A 22,675-nucleotide genomic window follows, 5' to 3' on the forward strand; every position below is an offset into this window, starting at 1 on the left:
TAATGGATATATGCATAAGAAATGCATCAATCTTATACCCCTTAAGGTTTTGTTCTTTTTAAAAAAATCACTTTATATAAGTCAGATATTGGGGCTAATTGTTTTTTCTTTTTAAATAATAATGATTTTAAAAGTAAGTCTGCTTTCCTCATTTATGTTGAAATATTCCTGAATTACATTATTTTACTTGTGACTCCAACCAGATGAAGCTTTTTAACTTTACTTAGCTTTTTTACTTTGCTTAGAAGAACAAAGGATTGGGAAAAGCAGATATGGGGGGGGGTGATTTCTAAGATTAAAATATGTTTTTCTCTGTTTAAAAATGCTCTAAATCTTTTATTTCTAGGGGAATTAGAATCCACATAAATTTGAAGTAGGCATTACCTGCTGGATGCTTAGAATAGCATTCTGCCCCTTTCTCCTCATATTAATGTATTCCAAGACTACATAACTTTTTTAAAGTAGACTGAATGCGTTGACATTCTATATCCAATGATGGTGATCTGCCTTATTATTTTTGGAGAGGATTAGTGAGAAAAAAAGTTCCTTATTTCACTCTGTTAGAAAACTCTATGCCTAAATGTTGATAAAGTTCTAATTTTTTGTATTTAGGAACTATTTTAAAATAATTCAATTTGTAAAAGATGGTATTTCCTATTGCCCCATTCAGTGCTTCCTAAGGCATACTTACCTCTGTTCTTCATTTAAAGAAGTAGTAAAACGATTAAGATTTTCAGAATTGTGGAGCCAAAAATTAAATATGGAAAAAAAGATGTGTAACTTACTCTTAGAGAGATGTCTCTCTCCTCAATGAGAAGACTATAGCCTTTCCTTTCTCAATAAGACTTCTTATGGTCAAATGAAAATTATTTAACTTTTTTGTTTCTACATCTTCCTACCCACCCAATTTGGTAGAATTTCCCTTGGTAAATATTCAGAGCATCAAACTCTGAGTTCTACTTCTATAGAGTTAGCAAGATGTTGGGATGTCATTCCAGGAACATATGAAGTCAAAATATCTTTATCCAGCGTTCTCTTCTTCACAACCTATATGTAGGAGAATGTGACAGCTTCATTTATTCAAGATAAACTAGAAAGTCTATCAGAGTATGAGGGTAAGGGATGCAACAGTGAGGAGATCAGGGACACTTTCTAGTCAGTGAAGGTTTGTTCTTGCCTGTGTCTTGGTGAGGTAGCTTTGCACCCTCTCAATTATTGGATGGAAAGTTTGTCTTTACTCCAAGGCCACTTAAAGGAACACAGGTGACTTCTTTACATTTTTCTTCCCTTCCTCAGAGCTTAATGAACTTTGGGTAAAGTTTATGAAACCCAGAACATCTGGGAAGAGATAATTTGCTCGGGTAAGCTATGAAGTGCCTGATGACAATCTGTTTTTTCCTATTTGTGAGAATCAATGATTTTTTTGAATTTGTCCTTTTGCATTTACGTTTCAATGCTTTAGCGTGATTTAGCAAGAGATGTTTGAGCACGATCTTTAAGAGACTTAGTGGAAGTTTAATTTCATACCATATGCAAGTAAGATTAGCATTCCAATCATACCTTTGAGGGAGAATCAAGAAGTTATTACAGGGTTTGCTAAGTGTCACAGTTCACACAGCAGAGAAATCTTGCACTTTTGGCTTCCTGCCATGTCCTGTGGATAAGGAAGTAGGCCATGGTTATTCACAGGACTTTTTTCCTTGAGAGATTTTATTCTAGTTCACCTAAATTTATTACTGATTCATGGGCTGATGTTTTGGGCTAAATGATGATGGAGGAGCAATGTTAGCCGTGAGGCTAGCAAAATCTGCTGCAGACTCTTCCATCGTCTCACCCTTTTGGAACTTTGCTGTCAAAAAATCCACTCAAGACATTGCCTTTCTTTTATCTCTTCCATCCATTCCCATGAGTATTTTTTCCTATTAAGGTCAGCTGGTAAAAAGGACCGCATTTACTATTCATGCATCTGTCATTTGCACTTTACAAGGTACTCTGTTTTTATTAAGTACCAGCCCATCAAATGCCTTGAAGTTCATCTCTTTTTCTATCCCCTACTGGCAGTTGGCTTCGACTTAGAAGGCAGAAATGGACCCACTCAGCATTCCTGGCTCAAGTAGTCTTAGACTAGATGGCAAAAGTAGTTTAGCTGCCAAGACCCTTTGGCCACATTGTCAGAGCAGTACGTAATTATCTACTTAAGAGCTACCCCAGGGTATGTTGAAACCATCATTTCTGAATGCAGACTTACAATTATCTTGGTAGATCGGTGTTTATTTATCGAGTCTTATCCCTTTAGAATTTGAGGTGATTATGCAAGTGAAATACTTTGAAGCTAATCCCAGCCAATTTCCTGAGACTTTATTTCTCTGAATAATAGAAGCACAGACTTGTTTAGTTAAAGACTGTGCTTAGAGTCCAGCAGATGAGAAAGTTTTACAGATAATCTTTAGTGTTCATGGTATAAAAACAAACTGGGAACTCTTGGTTTATGGAAACTAAACACAAACTACCATTTTGCATATTGTTACTATGATCCTGAGTTGGACTGGTGCTAGCCCAAACTTATTCAATATAAGAGCATTTTCCCATCAAACTCTAGACTACTTTGGGGCATCCATTGAATTCACTAGCACCAGTCTAACCTACTAAATACTGATAGAAAGTACAAACAAACATACAAAAACTCTGTGTAACATTTGTGTCAGAGTGATTTAACTATTTTACATGATAAATTTTCAGTACTTACATGTTGAATGGATGAATGTAGGTGACAAAAGGAAGAGGGTTATAGTATCAAATTATTACACACAAAAGCAACTTTTTTCAACATCACCTTGATTTATTTTCCTAGTATTTTTTTTCCCTCAGATGGAAAAATAAGTTCATCAAGAAAACAAATGTTTCTGCCACAGTGAAAGAATTTCATGTTTTAATGCTTTCGTTTTAAAAAAAAATCGACATTAAACTAGGGCATGCTCTGCCTCCTGCCCCTACCCACCTCACCACTTTGTTGACTACATTTTTTTTAAAATCCATTGGCAGAAAACAAGATATTTTTCTCAAATAGAGTGACTATATTTTATTGCTGCTTGGTTTAGTAGATATTTTTCTCAATTGGGAAAAAAATTCTAGGTGAAAAAATTTACTTAACGAGAAGTAGTTTACATAGTCATAACATTTAAATTGCTGCCAAAAGAAAAAAATGTAAAAAAAAGAGAAAGTAAATGTAAAATATCGCATAATTTCAAAAAACTTACCTCAATTGTCTACCATTTATCATGTACTATAAGTCAACTTCCTAAATAAGATTACAGTTCCTTATTATAAGCCTCTAGTGATACTATGGTATACATTTAAAAAATGCTACTACAAAAATTTTCTTTTCTTTTTGTTTTTGCCTATTGTGTACTTAGCTATAGATAATTTTTGAATAAAAAGCCTACAGTGGTATAAATGCAATAGTTAACTGATCCTGTTTGCTGATGTCCTTTTCATCTTCCACAAAGGTAACATCTTTAATCCAGCATCTTCTCCTGTTTCTTGCCTTCCTTTTTCTTCTTCTTAGATTCTGCTACAATTAAAAAGAGAGAGAGAGAAAGAGAAAAATACGTGTTAAGTTCTAAGCTTCAGGGAGGAAATATCTACTTTTCTTATAATTGGCCAGGAATGAAAAGATTAGATCCACACGCAAGTTGCTTGCTCTTGGCAGTTCTATTAGTAAGTTAAGAAAAAAGTGTGTATGTGTGTATGTGTCTGTCTGCTTTTGCCAAGAGAGTACCTATGAGAGGAGGCAGGAGGAACATGGCCTACCTCTGTGTGAATACCAATAAGCGCCTGGTATCTTATTGGTTGCCTTCATTTGATATGCAAAATATTGTCTTGGGATCCTGCTTAGAGCAGAACTATAAGCAGGCATTCTTTAGAGAGTTACCCAGGTCATTGCTCAGTGGAGAGCTACCAGAGCTCTGCTTGGCCCCTCATTTCCCACATTCCCGTTCCATGGGATTGCTTATTAGCATATTTTCTGAGCAAACAATTTCAAAGTGCTTCCACTCCAGGTCTGCCTCTGCTTATATATTTGGGCAGCTATTTATCTTGGAAGGACTAGTTATGAACCGCATGCACTCTGTCTGGAGCTTTACCTAGATGGGCTCCTAGTCTTGGGTGAAACAAATGGAATGTGCCAATCTGGGCTAAACTAGATCAATAAATCACTGAGGATTTAAGTCAAAATACTCCATCCTTTTCCATTCAATCATCTTGCTGCCTCTAATTTCCTAGTAGGAGAATGAAATACAGAATAGGACACATCTAATCTGGCTCCAAAGATGAGAATGGTCAGAATCACTGGGCTGGCAGGTGAGAGAATATTGCTAAATATTTCTAACCGCTTCCCCCATTTGGTTGATAGGAGTAGTAGAAACATACTGGTTAAGTACAGTCTCTGGAGCCAGACTGCCAAAGCTTTAATCCTGGCTGCATCACTAAGTTACTATGAGACTTTGGGAAAACTAATGAATATATTTGTGTCTCAGATTACTCACTTTTAAATGGGCATATGAATAGTACCTTATCATATCATAGTAACCATACAGTTTATTTTCAAATAAAATGAGTTGTATAAAATCCAGTGAGAACAGAATGTGATACAATAGAATGTACTTAATAAACGTTATCAGTTATCATTAGTGTGATAACACATGAAGAACAGGAGGTCATTAATCTGTATAATTAAAATTTTTTATCATCACCAAGACATATTGACTGAGCAGGTCAATGAATGTGCTAAGCTACAGAGGATCACTGGGACAAGAACAATGACCAACAAGGATTAGGGCATTGTTCGTTGGAGCATCGCGCCTGTGTCCAAGAGGGCCCTAAGACCTATGATGAGAGAAAACATGATATGATGCCAACCAGAAATGTTGTATTGATACATTTCCCAGCTCATACTCAAACAGAGCTGGAAACTTTTCTGTTCCTATATACTATCCTCATTACCTCTTAAAGTAGGTTCCCCAAATCCATTACATACTAGGCAAAGTAGTATTTCTGTTTAATGAAATTGTCCTAAGCTTCCTTTACTCAAATTTCGAGGGTGTATCATATGTAATTGGGTCAGCAGTTTCTAAGCTTCTGCTAAATTGTTGTCCCAAAATTTATTCATTCTGTTCATGCCTATCCTCAGCCTTCCTCATTTCTACACTGAAAGATTTAATCTTGTTTTTATAAATGTCTTTCTCTTTCAACCTATGAAAGGAGAGATAACACAGAATTTCCAAATCAAAGATACCTGTAAGGTCAAAGAAGGTATTCTGTTTAATTTATGAACAAATAGTGTCTGAACACGTAATAATTCCCAGACTTTGGTTGACATTTTAAGCAACAGCTGTATATTAGGATGGTATCTTCAGGGAACAATCCAGGATGTCAACTGAGACCTAACTCTGGCTTCTCTTGTCTCAGTTTCCTCATTTCCCTTACGGGGGAACCCTCAGTAATTTGTAACCCTCTAGGTCTCCACTAGTGCAGACGTTTGTGGCAGTAATTTTCTTATTTTGACTAGCATGTCCCTATGTGATACATAAGTCTGAGTAGATGACATGCTAGTCAGGATTTTGTATACATTTCATAAAAATTAAAGTTATTCTGAATATTGGACACTATTTGATCTACCAAATGTAGGTTGTCCGTTTCAAGGAACACTGTAGGAATGGGAATCTTTTCCCAAATTCTCCTTGATAAAGGTGAGAATACACTCTCTCTGTTACCTGAGCCTGACATTTATTTTTTATTTATTAATTGACAGCTTTCCAAATACCAGGAAACCAACCACTGGCCTATTAATCTGCACAATGCCAACCAACTGAATTTCCTGACACTACCGGCCAATCATCACAGCATTGCACAGACATGCTGCAGGCCTTGAGTCCACTCTGGGCTCAGTCTAAACAGAAATATGGAGAGTCTTCAGTAAACAGCAATAGAAAGAGGGAAGAATCTGCATTTGCACTAGAGTCAGTTTGATTTCTCACATAAAAAAGTATCTGAATTTTTGCAAATAAAGAAAATCAGGTCAGTAATATTGCTTCCAATCTAAAGCAGTTTTTTGTGACTTTTGTGTGCATTTAACTGACAGAATAAATGAACTTTGTCACTGCTTTTCTCTGTGGCTTCAAAAATTTAACAACCTCTCAATCTTTACCTAGTATACATGAAGCGTTTAAAAGAGTATTTGAAATCTATACTCTAGAAAGCACCTGGGCCAACTCCATTCTGTAACAGATGAAGAAAGGAAAACATTCAGATCACCTCCCTGACTTCAGTCTTCATACTTGTACTTATTTCAATTACCCAAGAACATCCTTTTTTTCTCTCTCTCTTTCTAGTATTTGGCCTTTAAACACACTTTTCATTCCATCAACCCCACACTTTCACTACTTTTGTAGTGACACTACAAAAGACACTACCTTTGTCTTGGTAGTGCCTGCCATCCTTCAGGTACCAGCTTTGACATCACTCCTCGTTTGTTGACCTCTCCATTTGAATTAGCTTTTTCCCTTTACTTCTCTCACGAGAACCCCTATCTCTACTATTGTAACTACCACCAAAGTATAAGCTGCCAGAGGGCAGAGAGTCTCTACTCAGTGTTGTATCTACAGCCCATAGCACAGTGCCTCGTGCATAATAGTTGGTGAGTAAATCTTTAGCGAAATAACTGGATCCGTAACATGATAGGAACACATCTCACCCATCTTCTTTATGGAGGTTCCTTGAACTTTGTTTGCTTCTTTTCGTCTCAGTCTTTACACATTATGTTCTCTCTGCCTGCCTGAGTGTTTTTCCTCCTGCTGTCCCAACTTTGTTCAACAAACGCCTACCCATCCTTAAGATCTTAGGCTCGATGTTACTTCCGCAAAGAAGCCCTCCCAGAATTCTCAGACTAAGCAGGTTCCACTCACAGATACTCCCATTGTGCCTCTTATTGTATTTTCCAAAATTAGAATTGAACTTTTAATTTTGTTCCTATTTAATATACATCTCCCCCTTCCTATGAGGGTGGAGACCATATCTGTCTTTTGCATCTGTATTTTCAGTGCCTGATACATGACAAGTACTCATGAAATACTTGTTGCATGCAGAGTAGATAAATGAATACTTGAATGAAAAATAAAAAGAATTAACTATTACTGTATGGAAAAATAGTATCTCTCAAGGAAAGTAAGAAGCGTAAATTCAATCAGAATCTTGCCACGTTTAAGTCTACCTTTAAAAATAAATATTTTATGAAGAAGAAAATTATCAACATACATATATGCAATTTATCCAGATTTCTTAGCAATTGTTCTTATCTTTAAAACAGAGGCCTGAATAAACTCTGTAGGTAAAACTAATGTCCCATTTTAGTGGCCTTTCGAGGTTACAGTGAGAGAAATGTTTATAATGAGCATAGAGTTACAAACTGGCCTGGTGCTGTCACTGGGTAAAACCAAGTGCTTTGTGTTCAAGTCACAGAACAGCTACTCTGGAAGGTTTTGAGCACAATAGGATCCCCACCCTGATATGAAACAGTAGGGCACCTTACTTCACACCGAACAGAACAAAACTAGGGAAGGAAGAATACACATGCCACACATCAAATAATATCCCAGGCTACAGGTCCTTCTTCCCCACCTGGATTGAGACTGCAAAGCAGAAACAGATGCAAACAGGAAAGGAGCCATTGTCAAAATGTGACAGCAAAGGGCACCTGCCTGAGAGGTGCCTGTTCTGTTCCTACCAGGACATCACTACACTGGAATCTTACAGCTGTGCCTTTGGTATGTTTTAACTTTCCAGGTTTGCAGACATTCATCTTTTCTTTGGCCCACTTTTGAGTTGATAGAGGACAGTATTCTTTATTATCGGGATATAAAGATGAGAGAGGATGGTAGGTGTGAAAAACTTTGTATTATTTGAATAGAAATAGATTGTTTTGTTTTAAGATAGGTTTGAAAGTGTTCAGAAAGTCCTAAGACTTCCCTAAGAAAAAAATACCCTGGAAAGGATTCAGGCTTCTATCTAGAAAACTCAAAATTTAGCCAAGAAAATTCTTTCCATGCATCATAACTACTAATAGGAGAGAAGACAGGCAGTGAGAAGAGAGTAGGAATTAATATGAACCATGCTACGATAGGTTCTGAGCCTGTGTTTTTTTATATTCTGAATAAAAATAAATCTTGATGAACACTAAAGTAGTAAGTAGCACCAGAGTCTTTTGGTTCAGTGAGACAATGAAGAAACAGTGAAGTTTTGTTAGAACAAAGTCCTAACTACTACTAAGAATAAAGTCCTAACCTAAAGAATTCGTTCTAATTGATGTCTGCTACTTACCAGCTCTGTGATGTTGGGCAAATCAATTATTCTGCCTCTGTTTCCTATGAACTGGGGATAATAAAACCTATACCCTCCTCAGAGGGCCATCGTGAGTATCATGTGAGATTGTGACACACATGAGATTATGAGACTCTAAGATGCCATTTACCACCACTGTTCAACAAAACATTCACTTCTTCATTCAGCAAATATGCAGTCCATATCCGCTATCTATCAGGCACTGTCCTAGATGTATAGAGGTGAACAAGACAAAATTCTGCCCTCACAGAGGTGAATTTCAAGGAATCTTTTTGAGAATGTCTGTGGGAGACTCTTCCAAAATTGTACCATGTATTTATACTAAAGATCATGAGTATGTGGCAGCTATTGTTATGGTTTCGAGGTCTACTTTCTTCTTGCTAATTTATTACATTCCACAGGCATGTGATAGAAAACTGCGGTCCCCAAACCCCAGGGCGCAGACTGTGGTATGTTAGGAACCCAGGCTGCCCAGCAGGAGGTAAGCAGCCAGCTCATCCGTATTTACAACCATTCCCCATCTCCCCATCTCTCACATCTCTGCATAAGCTCCACCTCCTGATATCAACGGTGGCATTAGATTCTCACATGAGCAGGGACCCTACTGTAAACTGCGCATGCGAGAGATCTAGGTTGCAAGTTCCTTATGAGAATCTAATGCCTGATGATCTGAGGTGGAGCTGAGGCAGTGATGCTAGCACTGGGGAGCGGCTGCAAATACAGATTATCATTAGCAGAGAGATCTGACTGCACAATAAACGTAATGTGCTTGAATCATCCCCAAACCATCCCTCCCCCCCACTCCTGGTCCGTGGAAAAACTGCCTTCTATGAAACCGGTCCTTGGTGCCAAAAAGGTTGGGGACTGCTGATGCAAAAGACTGAGCATCCACTGGGAGAATGAATTACTAGGGAGAAAAAGTATACCTATAGTATTAATAGATTTAGCCTGCTGAATATGAAGATAGCTTATCCCTAAGTTATTTCATTCTACTTGAAAAATATTAATTACTTTTCTGATTTTAAAAGTAATACAGGCTCATATGGAAAATAAAAATCTATATATACTAATGGAAATTAACCATAATTTCACAATATAGAAACAATGCTTTTAATAGTGGGTTCTATTTATATACTCTTTCTATGACTTTACATAGGAATATATTGACAGTTGATATGGTATTTTATGCTAAAAATTCAGTTGAATCTATTGTCCATGCCACTGCATGTACTTTGAAACATAACCGAGTATTATTCCTTTATGTCATTCTATTCCATATTTTTTGTAAACTTTCCTCTTATGTAGGTCAGTTGAATTGTTCTAACTTCTTGTTATAAATAATGAAGCAGTGCTGTTTTTGTTCATAAATCATCATTGTATATTTAGATTTTACCTTAGCATAGATTATTATTAAATAGAAGAAGATTTGCCAAATGAAAGGTCAGGATTTTTTTTATTATTTCAGAATATTATGGCGGTACAAATGTTTAGGTTACATGTACTGCCTTTGCCCCACCTGAGTCAGAGATTCAAGTGTGTCCATCTCCCAGATGGTGCACACCACACCTATTAGGTGTGAATATACTCATCTCCTCCTTCTCCCTGCCACCTGCCTGACACTCAATGAATGTTACAACCATATGTGCACATATGTGTTGATCAATTAGTACCAATTTGATGATGAGTACATGTGGTGCTTGTTTTTCCATTCTTGTGATATTTCACTTAGTAGAATGGACTCCAGCTCTATCCAGGATAATACAAGAGGTGCTAGATCACCATTGTTTTTTGTGGCTGGGTAGTACTCCATGGTATACAATACCACATTTTATTAATCCACTCAAGTATTGATGGGCACTTGGGTTGTTTCCACATCTTTGCAATTGTGAATTGTGCTTCTATAAACATTCGGGTGCAGATGTCTTTTTTATAGAATTTCTTTTTTTCCTTTAGGTAGATGCCCAGTAATGGGATTGCTGGATCAAATGGTAGTTCTACTTTTAGCTGCTGCAAATCAGGACATTTTTAAAGCTCCAGATATGTATTAGCAAATTTATTTATTGAAATGAAGTACTAATTTAAATTTTTATCAGTAATTTATATGAGACTCTATCACAGAAAACTTACTCTCAGCAGGCAAATAATCAAACAACATGCTTCATCTTTTTTCCATCTTTTCACAGACCCTTTATGAACAGAATTGCCAGGTAGTTGGTACAAGTAAATATCTACTCCCATTTTCAATATTAGGAAAATCTGGGAGAAATGGGGTTGAGAAGAAAGAAATAAATTTAAAATTTTTTCAAAGACCTTGAAGGGAGATGTTTTTCCAAGAAGTAGGAGAGTTGAGAATTCTGTAATAAGCTTATCTCATTCTCGTAGCAAAAGGTATTGCTTTGATTACTTATTTTTAGATGGCCTGTTGGTGTGTATACAGAAAAACTAAAAAGAAATTTGGAGATGAAATGATTGAGCATTAAGGGGATCCCAGATTTTAACTAAAGTGAGTCAATCTCGGCTTGCTGGTGACTTAAATAAAGTAAATTTGGGTCATTAAAGCAATGGGAAGAAGTATTGATTAGAATAGTAATATGAGATTTGTTCCTTCTAAGAGGTAGAATTTATATTACAAGGAGGCTAAAAACATTCAGAAATGCACATTGCAGATTCAGAGGTCAAAGAAGCCAGCAGGACAGGAACAACTTGAGGCATGCCATAGAGATAACTCAAAGTTCACTTTTGGAGACTTGTTTAATAAATCACAAGAACTCATTAAAGGAAAAGGATTATATCACTGTCAAACAGTACTATCACAACGTAGATATGTCCAAAAGCCTGGATATCACCAAGATCCTTTCAATGCTTTGTGAACCTATTTAAAAGTAACTCACTTGTGCTTAAGAATTAGCTGCCTAGATACCTAGAAATACCCAATCCCTCACCCCATACCAGCTGTGCTTCAGAGCTGATAATAAGGCTTGTCAAATTGTGAAATGCACAACTCAGTGATCCAGGTATTAGAATCCAGGTACTAGTTGGCTAGGCTTCCTAACATGGCACCATTCATTCAATTTCCATGTATTTCCATTTAAACTGGAGTAGCATATATTAAGTGCACAACACAAGAAGACATTTCTATTTAAAAATCAAAAGTATAATCTTCCAAAAATTTGCTCAAAATATTAACAGAGATAGTTCAGTCCAATACTCATGTAATAATTTTGTTGTCTCTTTCTTGACTTCTTAATTGTAGCACCACTTGTTTCATTTCATCTTTTATGGACTCGATGCATTGACATCATGTATGGAATTCATGTAACCATCCATGCACACACAGACCCGCCCCTCAGTGCTACCCACGTGCTGATACTTCTCTGTCTCCGTGCCTGTTCTTCCCTTCACCGTCCACCTTCCTTTTCACTCACAAACTCTCTATTTCATAACAATACCGCCTACTAGTGCCTCACTATCTGCCTTTCTGCACACATTTGCTTTCTGACGCCAAGTATATGTGAATAAAATATTGTGTACATCTGTGTCTATATGTAGACTAAACACATCTGGACCCTTTCAGGAACCTCTGTTTTGCCTCCATTCATTTGGGGGGTGGTTCAGCATTTAACTGCATCTCCTCAAAATAGGAAGTTCAGCTGTAAAAGCACTAGTGAATAAAGTTGATTTAAGTAAAGATTTAGTGGAGGAGAGGAGGAAATTATTTCATCAACCACACAGAGAAAAATTAATAAAAGTCCCAAAGATGTTAGTTATTTTTCAAAGCAACTCACCCAGCATCAGTAGACTCTCCCTCTCCCCACTCCTCCCTGCCATCTTTTCAGCCTCTTTCCCCTCCTGTCTCTCCATTTCCCCTTCTTTTGGGGAACTGGACACACATGAGTGTGTTGGGGTCACTTACTGATCTGCCCTCTATATATACATATGTGTGTATGAGTATATATATACACACACACATATATATATGTATACTAGGTACTCCTATTTTTAGCTCAACACATCAGTGTCATCCTTATTTATTAGCTACACCTATTTAGACACACACAGACACAGACACACGCACACACACAGAGAGAGAGAAAGCCATAGATGGGAAATTATTATTTTGGTTTCTTCTTTTCAGCAAAACCTTCTGCCCTTCCTCAATCTGTAGGCCACACTCAAGACCTTGCACTTCTTGATTATGACTTCCCCACACGACACAGATTCACTGACTTCTTCCACTCCCAAATAGGAAAGAACAACAACTATCTCCAGGACATTCAAATGTTTAAGAGCTTATTTCTGCAATAATAAGGGCACAGGTATAAAATATGCCTTGGTATAAAATATTATGAATTATATCATTAGCTTCTGTCAGAATTGAAATATATTAGTATAATCAGTAATAAGTAATTGCCACTTAACAAATCATTATTTTCTATTATCATATCTGATGTTTAATATAATATGACCATGCTACTGGGAAATCAAATTATGATTTATGGAAAAGGAAGACAGCTTGAACTCTAGAATATTTAAATATTCAGTAGGTTCACCTTCATAAATCTTTCTTGTTTGCTCCCAAGTGAATTTTTTTTTTTTTTTTTTGGTTCAAAAAAGTCAGACAGAGATAGAGATAGAGATAGAGACAGAGACAGAGATAGAATCAATGGGTTAAAATGTGTCTCTCCTAAATATTCATGCTGAAGTCCTATCCTTGTACTTCAGAGTGTGAACATATTTGGAAGTAAAGTCTTTACAAAGATAATTAAGTTAAAATGCACTCATTAAGGTGGGCCCTAATCCAATCTGACTGGTGTTCTTACAAAAAGAGGAAATTTGAACACAGGCACATACGGTGAGGACATAAGGAGAAAACAATGATCTATAAGCCAAGGAGAGAGGCCTCAGAAGACAACAACCCTGCCAACACCTTGATCTCGGACTTCCGGCCTCCTGAGCTGTGAGAAAATTAGTTTCTGTTGTTTAAGCTACTGAATCTGCGGTACTTTGGTCAGGGCATCGCTAGCAAACTAATACATCCATGAATTAGATTTCAGTCTATATTTCACTTTTGTTGATTTTTCAGAGTATCCTCGTCAGCTATAGAAGTGTAAAATGCATGTGATTTATTTGTTATTTCTTTATTTGTCCTCCAGAATTAAAAGTTTTAAATTTTAAATCATTTAATGATGTGACTTTGGTACTAAGTAATGTAGGATTTTACGTGTACTGATGGTTTCAGTAATGCTTATTGCATTAATCTTTTCACACACCTCCACACCTGTCCTCCCAGTCCTAAGCAGGTGAGCTCTGTTTCCCCATCACATGATTCCCCACCTGATTCCTCCCGCCCTCACCGGCCCAGAGCTCGGTCTACAGTAGCAGCAGCAAAGGGTAGATCTGAAGACCTTTCCCTGTACTTGTCTACATCTCCTTTTTAGTTTCTGGGGAGGGGGGGTTAAATTTTATTTCAGAGTATTATTGGGGTACAAATGTTTTGGTTACATAAATTGCTTTTGTACAGTATGAGTCAAAGTTATAAGTGTGCCCATTACCCAGATAGTGTGCATTGTACCCATTAGGTATGAATTTACTCATCCCTCCTTCCACCCTCCCACCTGCTTGATTTCCGAGGAGCTTTATTTCCATATGTGTGTATAAATGTTGTTCAATTAGTTCCAATTTAATGGTGAGTACATATGGTGTTTGTTTTTCTATTCTCATGATACTTCACTTAGAAGAATGGTCTTCAGTTCCATCCAGGTTAAACAGGAAGTATTAGTTCACCATTTTTTTCCATGGCACAAAAACAGAGACATAGACCAATGGAACAGAACTGAGAACCCAGATATAAAACCATCTTCATATTGCCATCTGATCTTTGACAAAGCAGACAAAAACATATGCTGGGGAAAAGAATCCCTATTCAATAAATGGTGCCGGGAAAATCCGATAGCCACACGTAGAAGACTGAAACAGGATCCGCACCTCTAACCACTCAACAAAAAGTAATTCACGATAGCTAACAGACTTAAACCTAAGGCATGCAACTATTAGAATTCTAGAAGAAAATGCTGGAAAAACTCTTATACACATCATCCTGGCAAAGAATTTATGAAGAAGATCCCAAAAGCAGTCACAGCAAGAACAAAAATAAATAACTGGGACCTGATCAAATTCTCTACATGTTTTAGACGGCAGTCTTCATAGCAGCTTAATTTATTATTCTTGTGCATCTGGGTGAAGATCCGAAAATAATGTTTTCTATTTTCTGTAGAATGAAAATGATTTCGAAAGCCTCGCAAGAGAGAGTACTGTGCATGCGTTAACCTGCAGTAAATATCTAGGTCTTGCCTCCTACGTGCACAAGCAGCGGGACACCAGGAAGATGTGCACCTGCTTCTTGCCTGTTGGATTCCTGATGAGCTCTTCCGCAAATATCATTTACTCCTCTAGAAAAAGCCTTTATTTTTTCTTTTCACAGCTTCTGTGTGTTGAGCAACAGCCAGCCTGCTCTAATTTCCATGTAGGTTCCCAGAGGCTTTGCATCAGTGCTGAACTGGGTGGAGTCCCTGGGACTGTGCCAAGTGTTCGACCGGCAGTGCCTGTTACCAGGACAGCCATAGCTCAGATGCTGGTGCAGGACTGGAGTCGCTATGAATCTCACAGCAGAGAGAAGACAATCCTGAATCCAGAACAGGTCCAGCCCGGAAGGCCAATGGGTATAACAGGGTGCTTGGCACTGCTCTTTCTTACTCTCAAGGAATGTGGTCCTATTAAAGGACCCCAACCTGAGAAACACAGCACCAAAATGTATCATTGATTTCAGTGCAATTATTATACAAAGACAAGCTTGGGCCAGAAATTATCTGACAAGACTTAATCACAAATGACCCCAAATATGTTTGTATGAATGTTTTAGGATTATCATGGGAACAAAAAACAAATTATTCATTTCTTTTTCAATACTGAAAGAGATCCTTCAGGGAGCACTCAGTTGAGAAGCACTGGTATAACAGAAAACAACTCTGGAAAGGGACTGTCGTGACTTCAAGTCTGACCACCAACTGGCTGGGCGACCTTGTAGGAGTTGTCACCTTACTGTCCTAGTTTGCAAAATGTGAACAAAATTCCTTTAGGCTGCTGTGAGGATTACTTGAGACAATGCATTCTAAGGGATTAGTATACTGTCTGTCATATCATAAATAATAAATAGGAACTACTTTTACAATGCTTAATAAATGACAATAGCTACATGTTTAAACACAAGCAGAAATCCTCAATTCAGAAGGTAGAGGGGAAAATGCAAAAGCTTCAGGGGGTAAAAGAAAAAAGTGGGTCCCTCAACCCACTAACTAATTAGTGTGAACATTGTTCTATTATGCAGCCTTCCTTAATACTAATTATTATATAGCTGTTTTGTGTGTGCACGGCTAATGAGCCTCAGAGCTTGGAATTTACCCAAGGAGATGAAAGCAGACACACAGTGTGAAGTAAGTCCTACAAATATTTATAGTTCCTAGTTCTCACATCTGCCCTGGCAATCAGGACCAAAAATTCCTTAATAAAGATGGGAGTAAAACACCCACATGACTCATATTCCAGGTGAGCTCACTGTGCTTTCACAGTGATTTCTCTGTACGTTTTTGAAACCAATGAATGAATGACGAGTCCTAGTGAGCCAGACCAAGACAATTTACTTGCATACATCATTCGTTCATTCATTCAAGTCAGTATTCTTCATTGAGTTTCTCGCACAGACTAGGGACAATGAGATTTAATAATTTTCAAAGGTGAATAAGACGTGACTTGCAAAGAGTTTCCCTGTTAGGAGAGGCAGCACAGCATAATGAATGCCTTATCAGACGAGTGACCCCTCTTACAGAAGGCAGTGACTTAATATTTGGGAAGGGATTCTGGCAAGTTTTAACACTGATCTCTTTTCTAGTCCTTGAGCAAAACAAGCTCTTTCCGGTCTCAGGACTTTGGACTTCATTCATTTGGAACACTGGTATGGCTAGCCCGCTCTCTAAGACCAAGTTTAAAAGTTAACTTCTCAAGGATGCTTTCCCTAGTCACTCTGTCTAACTTCCTCTCTCCAAATCTCTCTATCACTTGACTTTGTTTAGTCAAGTGATTATTCCAATATGTACTTACCATTTTAATTATTATTTATTTCTTTTGGTCTTCCTTGTCAACCCACCACCACTCCCACTGGAACATAGCAACAAGAGGGAAGGAAACATGTTTGTCTAATATCACTAGCACTGATAGTGTGTGCTCCATTGCAGGCTCTTAAGAGGGTTTATAAATAAATGAATGAATTAGAAATGATGCCAAAGGACTCTCCACTTCTCTTTTTCATAGCATTTGTCACTTTGTGTGATACATTGGGATTTATCCCTCTGCTTTTCCTAATGCACTCGCTATAAGACCATTAAGGTCACTCACTTATCCCTAGTGCTAATTCTAGCATATCACACCTGCTCAATAAATGTTTGTTGAATGAACAAGCTAAGTTTTACAGAAAGAGCAGGAATATATGAAGAACAGAAGAAGGAAAACAGTTCCAGATTTCAAGGACTACTGGTGCAGAGAAAAGGACACATAAAAAATCTCAGCCCACTCAGCTGTCTCTGGGAGTTTGGTATATCTGGGGCAGGACCTATGAGCAATGTCTGGAGCAAGGATGAGTCCAGAGCCCAGTCAGGATGGTACATGAGCAAGACATCCCACTAAGGAGTCAGGATGGCTCCGAAATTCATTACCTTTCCTGGATAAGCAACGTACATAAGCTGCATGGTACAGATGCAGGGGAAGGAGCTCTGTGTACCACAAGAGATCTAGAGTCAGACTGCCTTGCATTCAAGTCCTGGCCCCCTGCTTATTAGCTGTATCACCTGTACTAGGCATCTAACTTGTCTAAAGCCTCAGTTTCCTCATATGTAAAATTGGGGATGATAATAGTAACTATTTCGTAGAGTTTTCGTGAATCTTAAATAACACCATGTGTGAGCAATGTCCTAAACTTTATTCAAAACACAGTAAGCTCTCAACAAACATGAACTGTAATTACTATTCTTGTAATCACCATAATTCTCCTTTTGGCTGAAAAGGTGCTGAGAGAAACACTCACTTTAAGAAATTCATTTGGAAGGAAGGAAATCATCTTAAAAATACTGCATAATTACCAAGCATTTTTACCTATAGTACTTCATTTTGTCTTTGCAAAGATGCTATGATGTATTCATTGTCAACTCTAATTTAGAGAAGACAAAACAGGTACCATTCTAATAAGAAAAGGGCAGAATTAGATCTTCCCACTTCGAGTTCAGTATCATGGATACAAAATAAAATATAGGTGCTAAAAGACATTTCCACAAGCAGAATAAAAAAAAAAATAAAGCTCTTGAGACCAAACTGAGTAGGAATGTTTCTCCCTGATCAAGAAGAACAGAATTCCCACAAGGCACCCCATGCCGCCTCTTCTGGTCAAATGCAAGGGCGGCAATCAGCAACCTTGTCAGGGGGTCTCCAAGGGGCGGGAGCCCGTCTTGGACTAGCCTGTGGTGGGATTCTGCCCCTTCACCTCTCTCAACACAGTTCAAAGTCTCCCAGCCTCGCAAAGCTCATCCACACAGTGTTGCCATGCTCATGCCTAAAGGATGTCAGAGCCCAGAACACCGAAAGAAATGTTGGGGAACTTCTTTTATCTTTAAAAGAACTAACAAAAGAATCCATTTAGCAGGGGAGAGAATTGAGAATGCTGGGAATATCACTTTACTGACCCCATTTTCCCATTTCATAATCAGCTGCCAAAAGCTGTGTCCTGCACACAGTTGAGTCTTGCACTTCAACAGTTGCCGTCCTTTTGATCTTTAAAGATGAATTGTCAAACTTAAGAGAGGGCTAGGCAACTTTCCAAAAAAGAGCAGCAAGACGGCAAAACTTTTCGAAATAGCTGGGAAGAAAGGAAAGCAATTGGGGTTATCATGAGCTGGGAAACTTAACAAGGGTCTGGTAATAGCAGAGTGTAGAAGGGTATGCACAGCAGGAGGGACTGACATTCGCTCCCTGAACCTCCTATAGCACAGACATCCCTCCGTGTGTTCACACCTCTGCCTGTCCCAGAAATCATTTGAGAATGTCCCTCATACAGACAAACTTTTAGATAAATGTGAACACCATGCTGGCTTATCAGTACCAAAAGGAGCTTGACAATACCTCTTCTTTAGAAATCTTATTTAAAAAACAACAACTAATAATCGACAGGTGCACAATAACCCAAGATGCTAGAATGTTCCAAGATGATCATTAGGCAATGTGACCTGTGACCCCAAGGAAAATCTCAGCTCATGCTGGAGCCTCCCACACAAGCCCCAGCTTCAGCCTCAGCTTGGCTCTACATTCCAGCAACACCTCCCAGAAGCCCGCTCCACGGGGCTGCACCCACTCACACAGATGGGACTGCTACAGCGCCCCCACAGATGGGTCCGTCCTGGCAACACCACCTGTCCTGGCCATCTTCTAATTCCACAGTGTGCCCATCCTCTAAGGAGACCACTGAGAAACATTCATGGCTTGGGGGAGAGTTATTTGCCCTCTGAAGAGTTCCCTGCTCTGACATTTTATATTGTGCTATCAGCAGAGACTGACTCTCATTTCCCCTTTCTTCACAGTTCACAGAACAATTATCCCTATAGGAAAAAAAAAAAAAAAAAAGAGACTGGTAGCTCCAAGGAGGAGAGACCTAACTCTCTCTACAGTGGGGTAGTCACTGTCCCAACATAAGGTTACTCTTGGCAACTTTTCCTCCATGGAGTAGCACCAATGCCTTGCCCAGCTCCCCGGGAGAGAGAGGTGACTCTGATGCTACACTCGATCACATGCCAACATTCCTGCACACTCGGGGCAGATTAGCTCACTACATACCAATTGAAGACCCTTTCAGCTTCCTTCTTGTGTCTAGAGGTAGAGTTTGGGAAGTCAAAGACACATTTCTCAGACTCCCTTGCAGCAGGATTGTTCTATAAGACTTAGTTTCTATCAAGCAATCACACCTAAAAGAGATAGGGAGGTAGAAGTGACAAACTAGAAGTAGGTGCCAAATTTGAGGAGACTGACTATTCCCACAAGAAAAGAGATGGAAGTGTCTGGTTTAGGGGGACATCTATGGTGGTGTTTCCAGCGTTCAACTTTTAGCATTATATATGCTGAGCAGTGGACAATTTCGGCAGAAGGATTTCTGCCAGATGAGTAATATGTGTGTGATTAGATATTTCTCCTGGATCTGTTGCCTTTGGCTGCATTACTCCTGGCCTTGCAGCATCCAAGCCAGATCCTCTGGCCTCCTGGAGAGTCTTTGAACTATATAATACCTTGGATAAGACTCTTTCTGCTTAACCAGCTAGAGTGGATCTTGTGCATCTAAATGCCCTGATAGATATACGGTTTTAATTAATTAAATGACTCTTAATTAATTAAACTCTTAATCTCTTTTCCTAAGAAATTAAAATTACAAGTGTCGAACACAATTGTTCACCAATTTATTCCTGCTAGACTCTGGTCATCGTCAAGCAAATTCCAGTTACAATCTTTCGGTCAAGCAATGGTCCTTCCCCAGAGTAACACTGCCTCCATCCTACATTCCAAATATGCATCCTTCAACTCTTATGCCTCCGTAAGAACAACAGTACTTCCTCTTCTTCCCAGTATATAATATAGAAGTGGATGGCTACAAGCTCTCCTCAGATGAAGTAGGTTCCCACACAAGAGAATCTTCAGATAAGGGTTTCCAACTTGACATCCAGTATCGTCGAAATTGTGGACTGAGGCTAGAGTGTAGAATTTGCACAATATTGACGTAGCAATAGGAAGAACTGCTTCTATGCCTCTAGAGCTAATGCTATTAGACTGGACTGTGATGAATTTTAAGACGATTTTTAAACAAAGTGAGTGAGACATTTAGTAATTTCCCAGCATTTGGATGGCAATTCTAGCTATTAACCCTCCCTCCACCTCCTAGCCAAGTCTTTTAATTTGTTAGCCTCATTATCAGTAATCAAGTCAGAAAGATATTCTCCAGCCTCCCCTCAATTTATCGCTGGATAGCCACAGCCTTACTAACATCTTTATGCTCCCTTCTAAAATTTAAAGAGCATATTTTTCATACTGAATATCAGGCAGTTTGCATATTAATCCACTACCATTTTCCAAAACAAATGAGGTCAGAAACCAAGCAAAGGAGCTCTGTAAAACAAATAAACAAACAAAACCCAAGCAAACAAACAAAACAGAGCCTCATCTTCTATTTGATAAGAATCATAGTGAGAGGAAAAGAAGGGACTTTCCAGCTCTGAGCTCAGTGACCAGGTTATATGAAATGCAGTCATGAGACCCATGCAATGTTTCAGTCAGCGAAGGATCACATATAGGACTGTGGTCCCCAAAGAGTATAATGCAGGTGACAAATTCCTATCACTTATTGATGTTTTAGGGCAACCCATTACTCACGTGTTTACGGTGACGCTTGTGTAAACAAACCTACTGTGCCACCAGTCATATGAAAGTGTAGCACATACAATTATGCACAGTACATAATACTACACATAATTGTATGTACAGTATGATCATACAATTGGTATGAAAATACATGTTACTGGTTTATGTATTTACTATAGTATAATTTTATTGTCATTTAGAATGTACTCCTTCTACTTACTAAAAAGAAAGTTAACCATAAAATAGCCTCAGGCAGGTCCTTCAGGAGGTATTCCAGAAGAAGGCATTATTATCACAGGAGATGACAGCTCAATGCGTGTTGTTGCCCCTGAAGACCTTCCAGTGGGACAAGATGTAGAGGTGGAAGACAGTGATATTTATGATCCTGACTCTGTGTAGGCCTAGGCCAATGTGTGTGTTTGTGTCTTACTTTTTAAAAAACATTTTAAAAGTAAAAAATAAAAATAAAAATTGAAAAATTGTAATAGAAAAATGCTTATAGAACCAGAATATAAAGAAAGAAAAAATATTTTGGTATAGCTGTATGATGCATTAGTGTTTAAGCTGAGCGTTACTACAAAGGAGTCAAAAAAAATTTAAAGTTTATAATGTAAAAAAGTTACAATAAGTGAAGGTTAATGTATTATTGAAGAAAGAAAAATATTTTTTCATAAATTTAGTGTAGCCTAGGTGTACAATATTTATGAAGTTTATGATAGTGAACAGTACCATATCCTAGGCCTTCACATTCACTCACCAGTCACTCAGTGATTCACCCAGAGCAACTTCCAGTTTTGCAAGCTCCATTCTTGTGAAGTGCCCATATTTTCTTTTATACCATATTTTTACTGTACCTTTCTATGTTTAGATACACAAATACTGTTGTTGTGTTGCAATTGGCTGCAATATTCAGTACAGTAACATGCTGTACATGTTTGTAGCCTAGGATCCAAAGGCTGTAAACAACATCCACAGCCTAGGTGTGTAGTAGGCTACACCATCTAAGTTTATGTAAGTACACTTTACGATGTTCACATAATGACTAAATCACATAAGGATGTATTTCTCAGAAGTATTCCCTTCATTAAGTGACTCATGACTGTAATTAAACTTATATTTGAATAATTACTGAATTTCCTCAAGACCACGATACCCTATTCTGTTTTTTTCTTGGAAACTCTGACAGCTATAAATAGTCCTTTTCCTATAATTTTGTTTGAAATAAGGCAAAATCATGGCATCAAAGAGAACAAAACCTGGAACTCACTCTGCTACTATACAACAGGATGGACATGGATAAGTTATAGATCTTTTTGGCCTCATTTGTTACATGAGGGTCAGATCAGATAATAGGCAAGGTCCCCAAAAGCTCTACCATTTAAAGATTCTAGACATAAAGATGTATCTAATATGACCAGAATTTCATGAGTTTAATACCACCAAGCAGCATGGTGCACTTGAAAAGGCAATGGGTCTCCAGTGTCAGTCTGACTTTGAACTTGAATTCTGGTTCCACCACTTACAAGCTGTGAAACCTACAGCAAATTGCTTAACCTTTTTCAGCCTTTGCTTTTTCATATATCAAGCAGGATAAATAAAATTTACAGCATAGAGTTAAATTAGCTGATGAAGAGCTCTTATCCCAATTCAAAATTAGTGAGTTCACTATTTCTCTCTAACTTCTTCATGCACTGAATTAAAATGAGAAAGCATTGATGACTTATTCTTTCCTGAACGGGGGAAGAAAACAATTTACGATTGTATCACTTGAGAAAAGTTTAGT

General features: G+C 38.1%; 1 protein-coding gene across 1 annotated transcript in view; it reads right to left on the reverse strand.

Moving 5' to 3' along the window:
* Positions 1–2,818: 2,818 nt before the first annotated feature.
* Positions 2,819–22,675, reverse strand: part of PTN (pleiotrophin) — a 105,803-nt gene continuing 85,946 nt past the window's right edge. Inside the window, exon 5 of the mRNA XM_012642785.1 lies at positions 2,819–3,571. Within this exon, the coding sequence (XP_012498239.1) occupies positions 3,516–3,571 (56 nt within the window). The 3' untranslated portion in view covers positions 2,819–3,515. The remainder of the gene's footprint in view (positions 3,572–22,675) is intronic.

Source organism: Propithecus coquereli, unplaced genomic scaffold (genome assembly GCF_000956105.1).
Source record: "Propithecus coquereli isolate 6110/MARCELLA unplaced genomic scaffold, Pcoq_1.0 Scaffold186, whole genome shotgun sequence".
In the NCBI taxonomy this organism is placed as follows: Eukaryota; Metazoa; Chordata; class Mammalia; order Primates; family Indriidae; genus Propithecus; species Propithecus coquereli.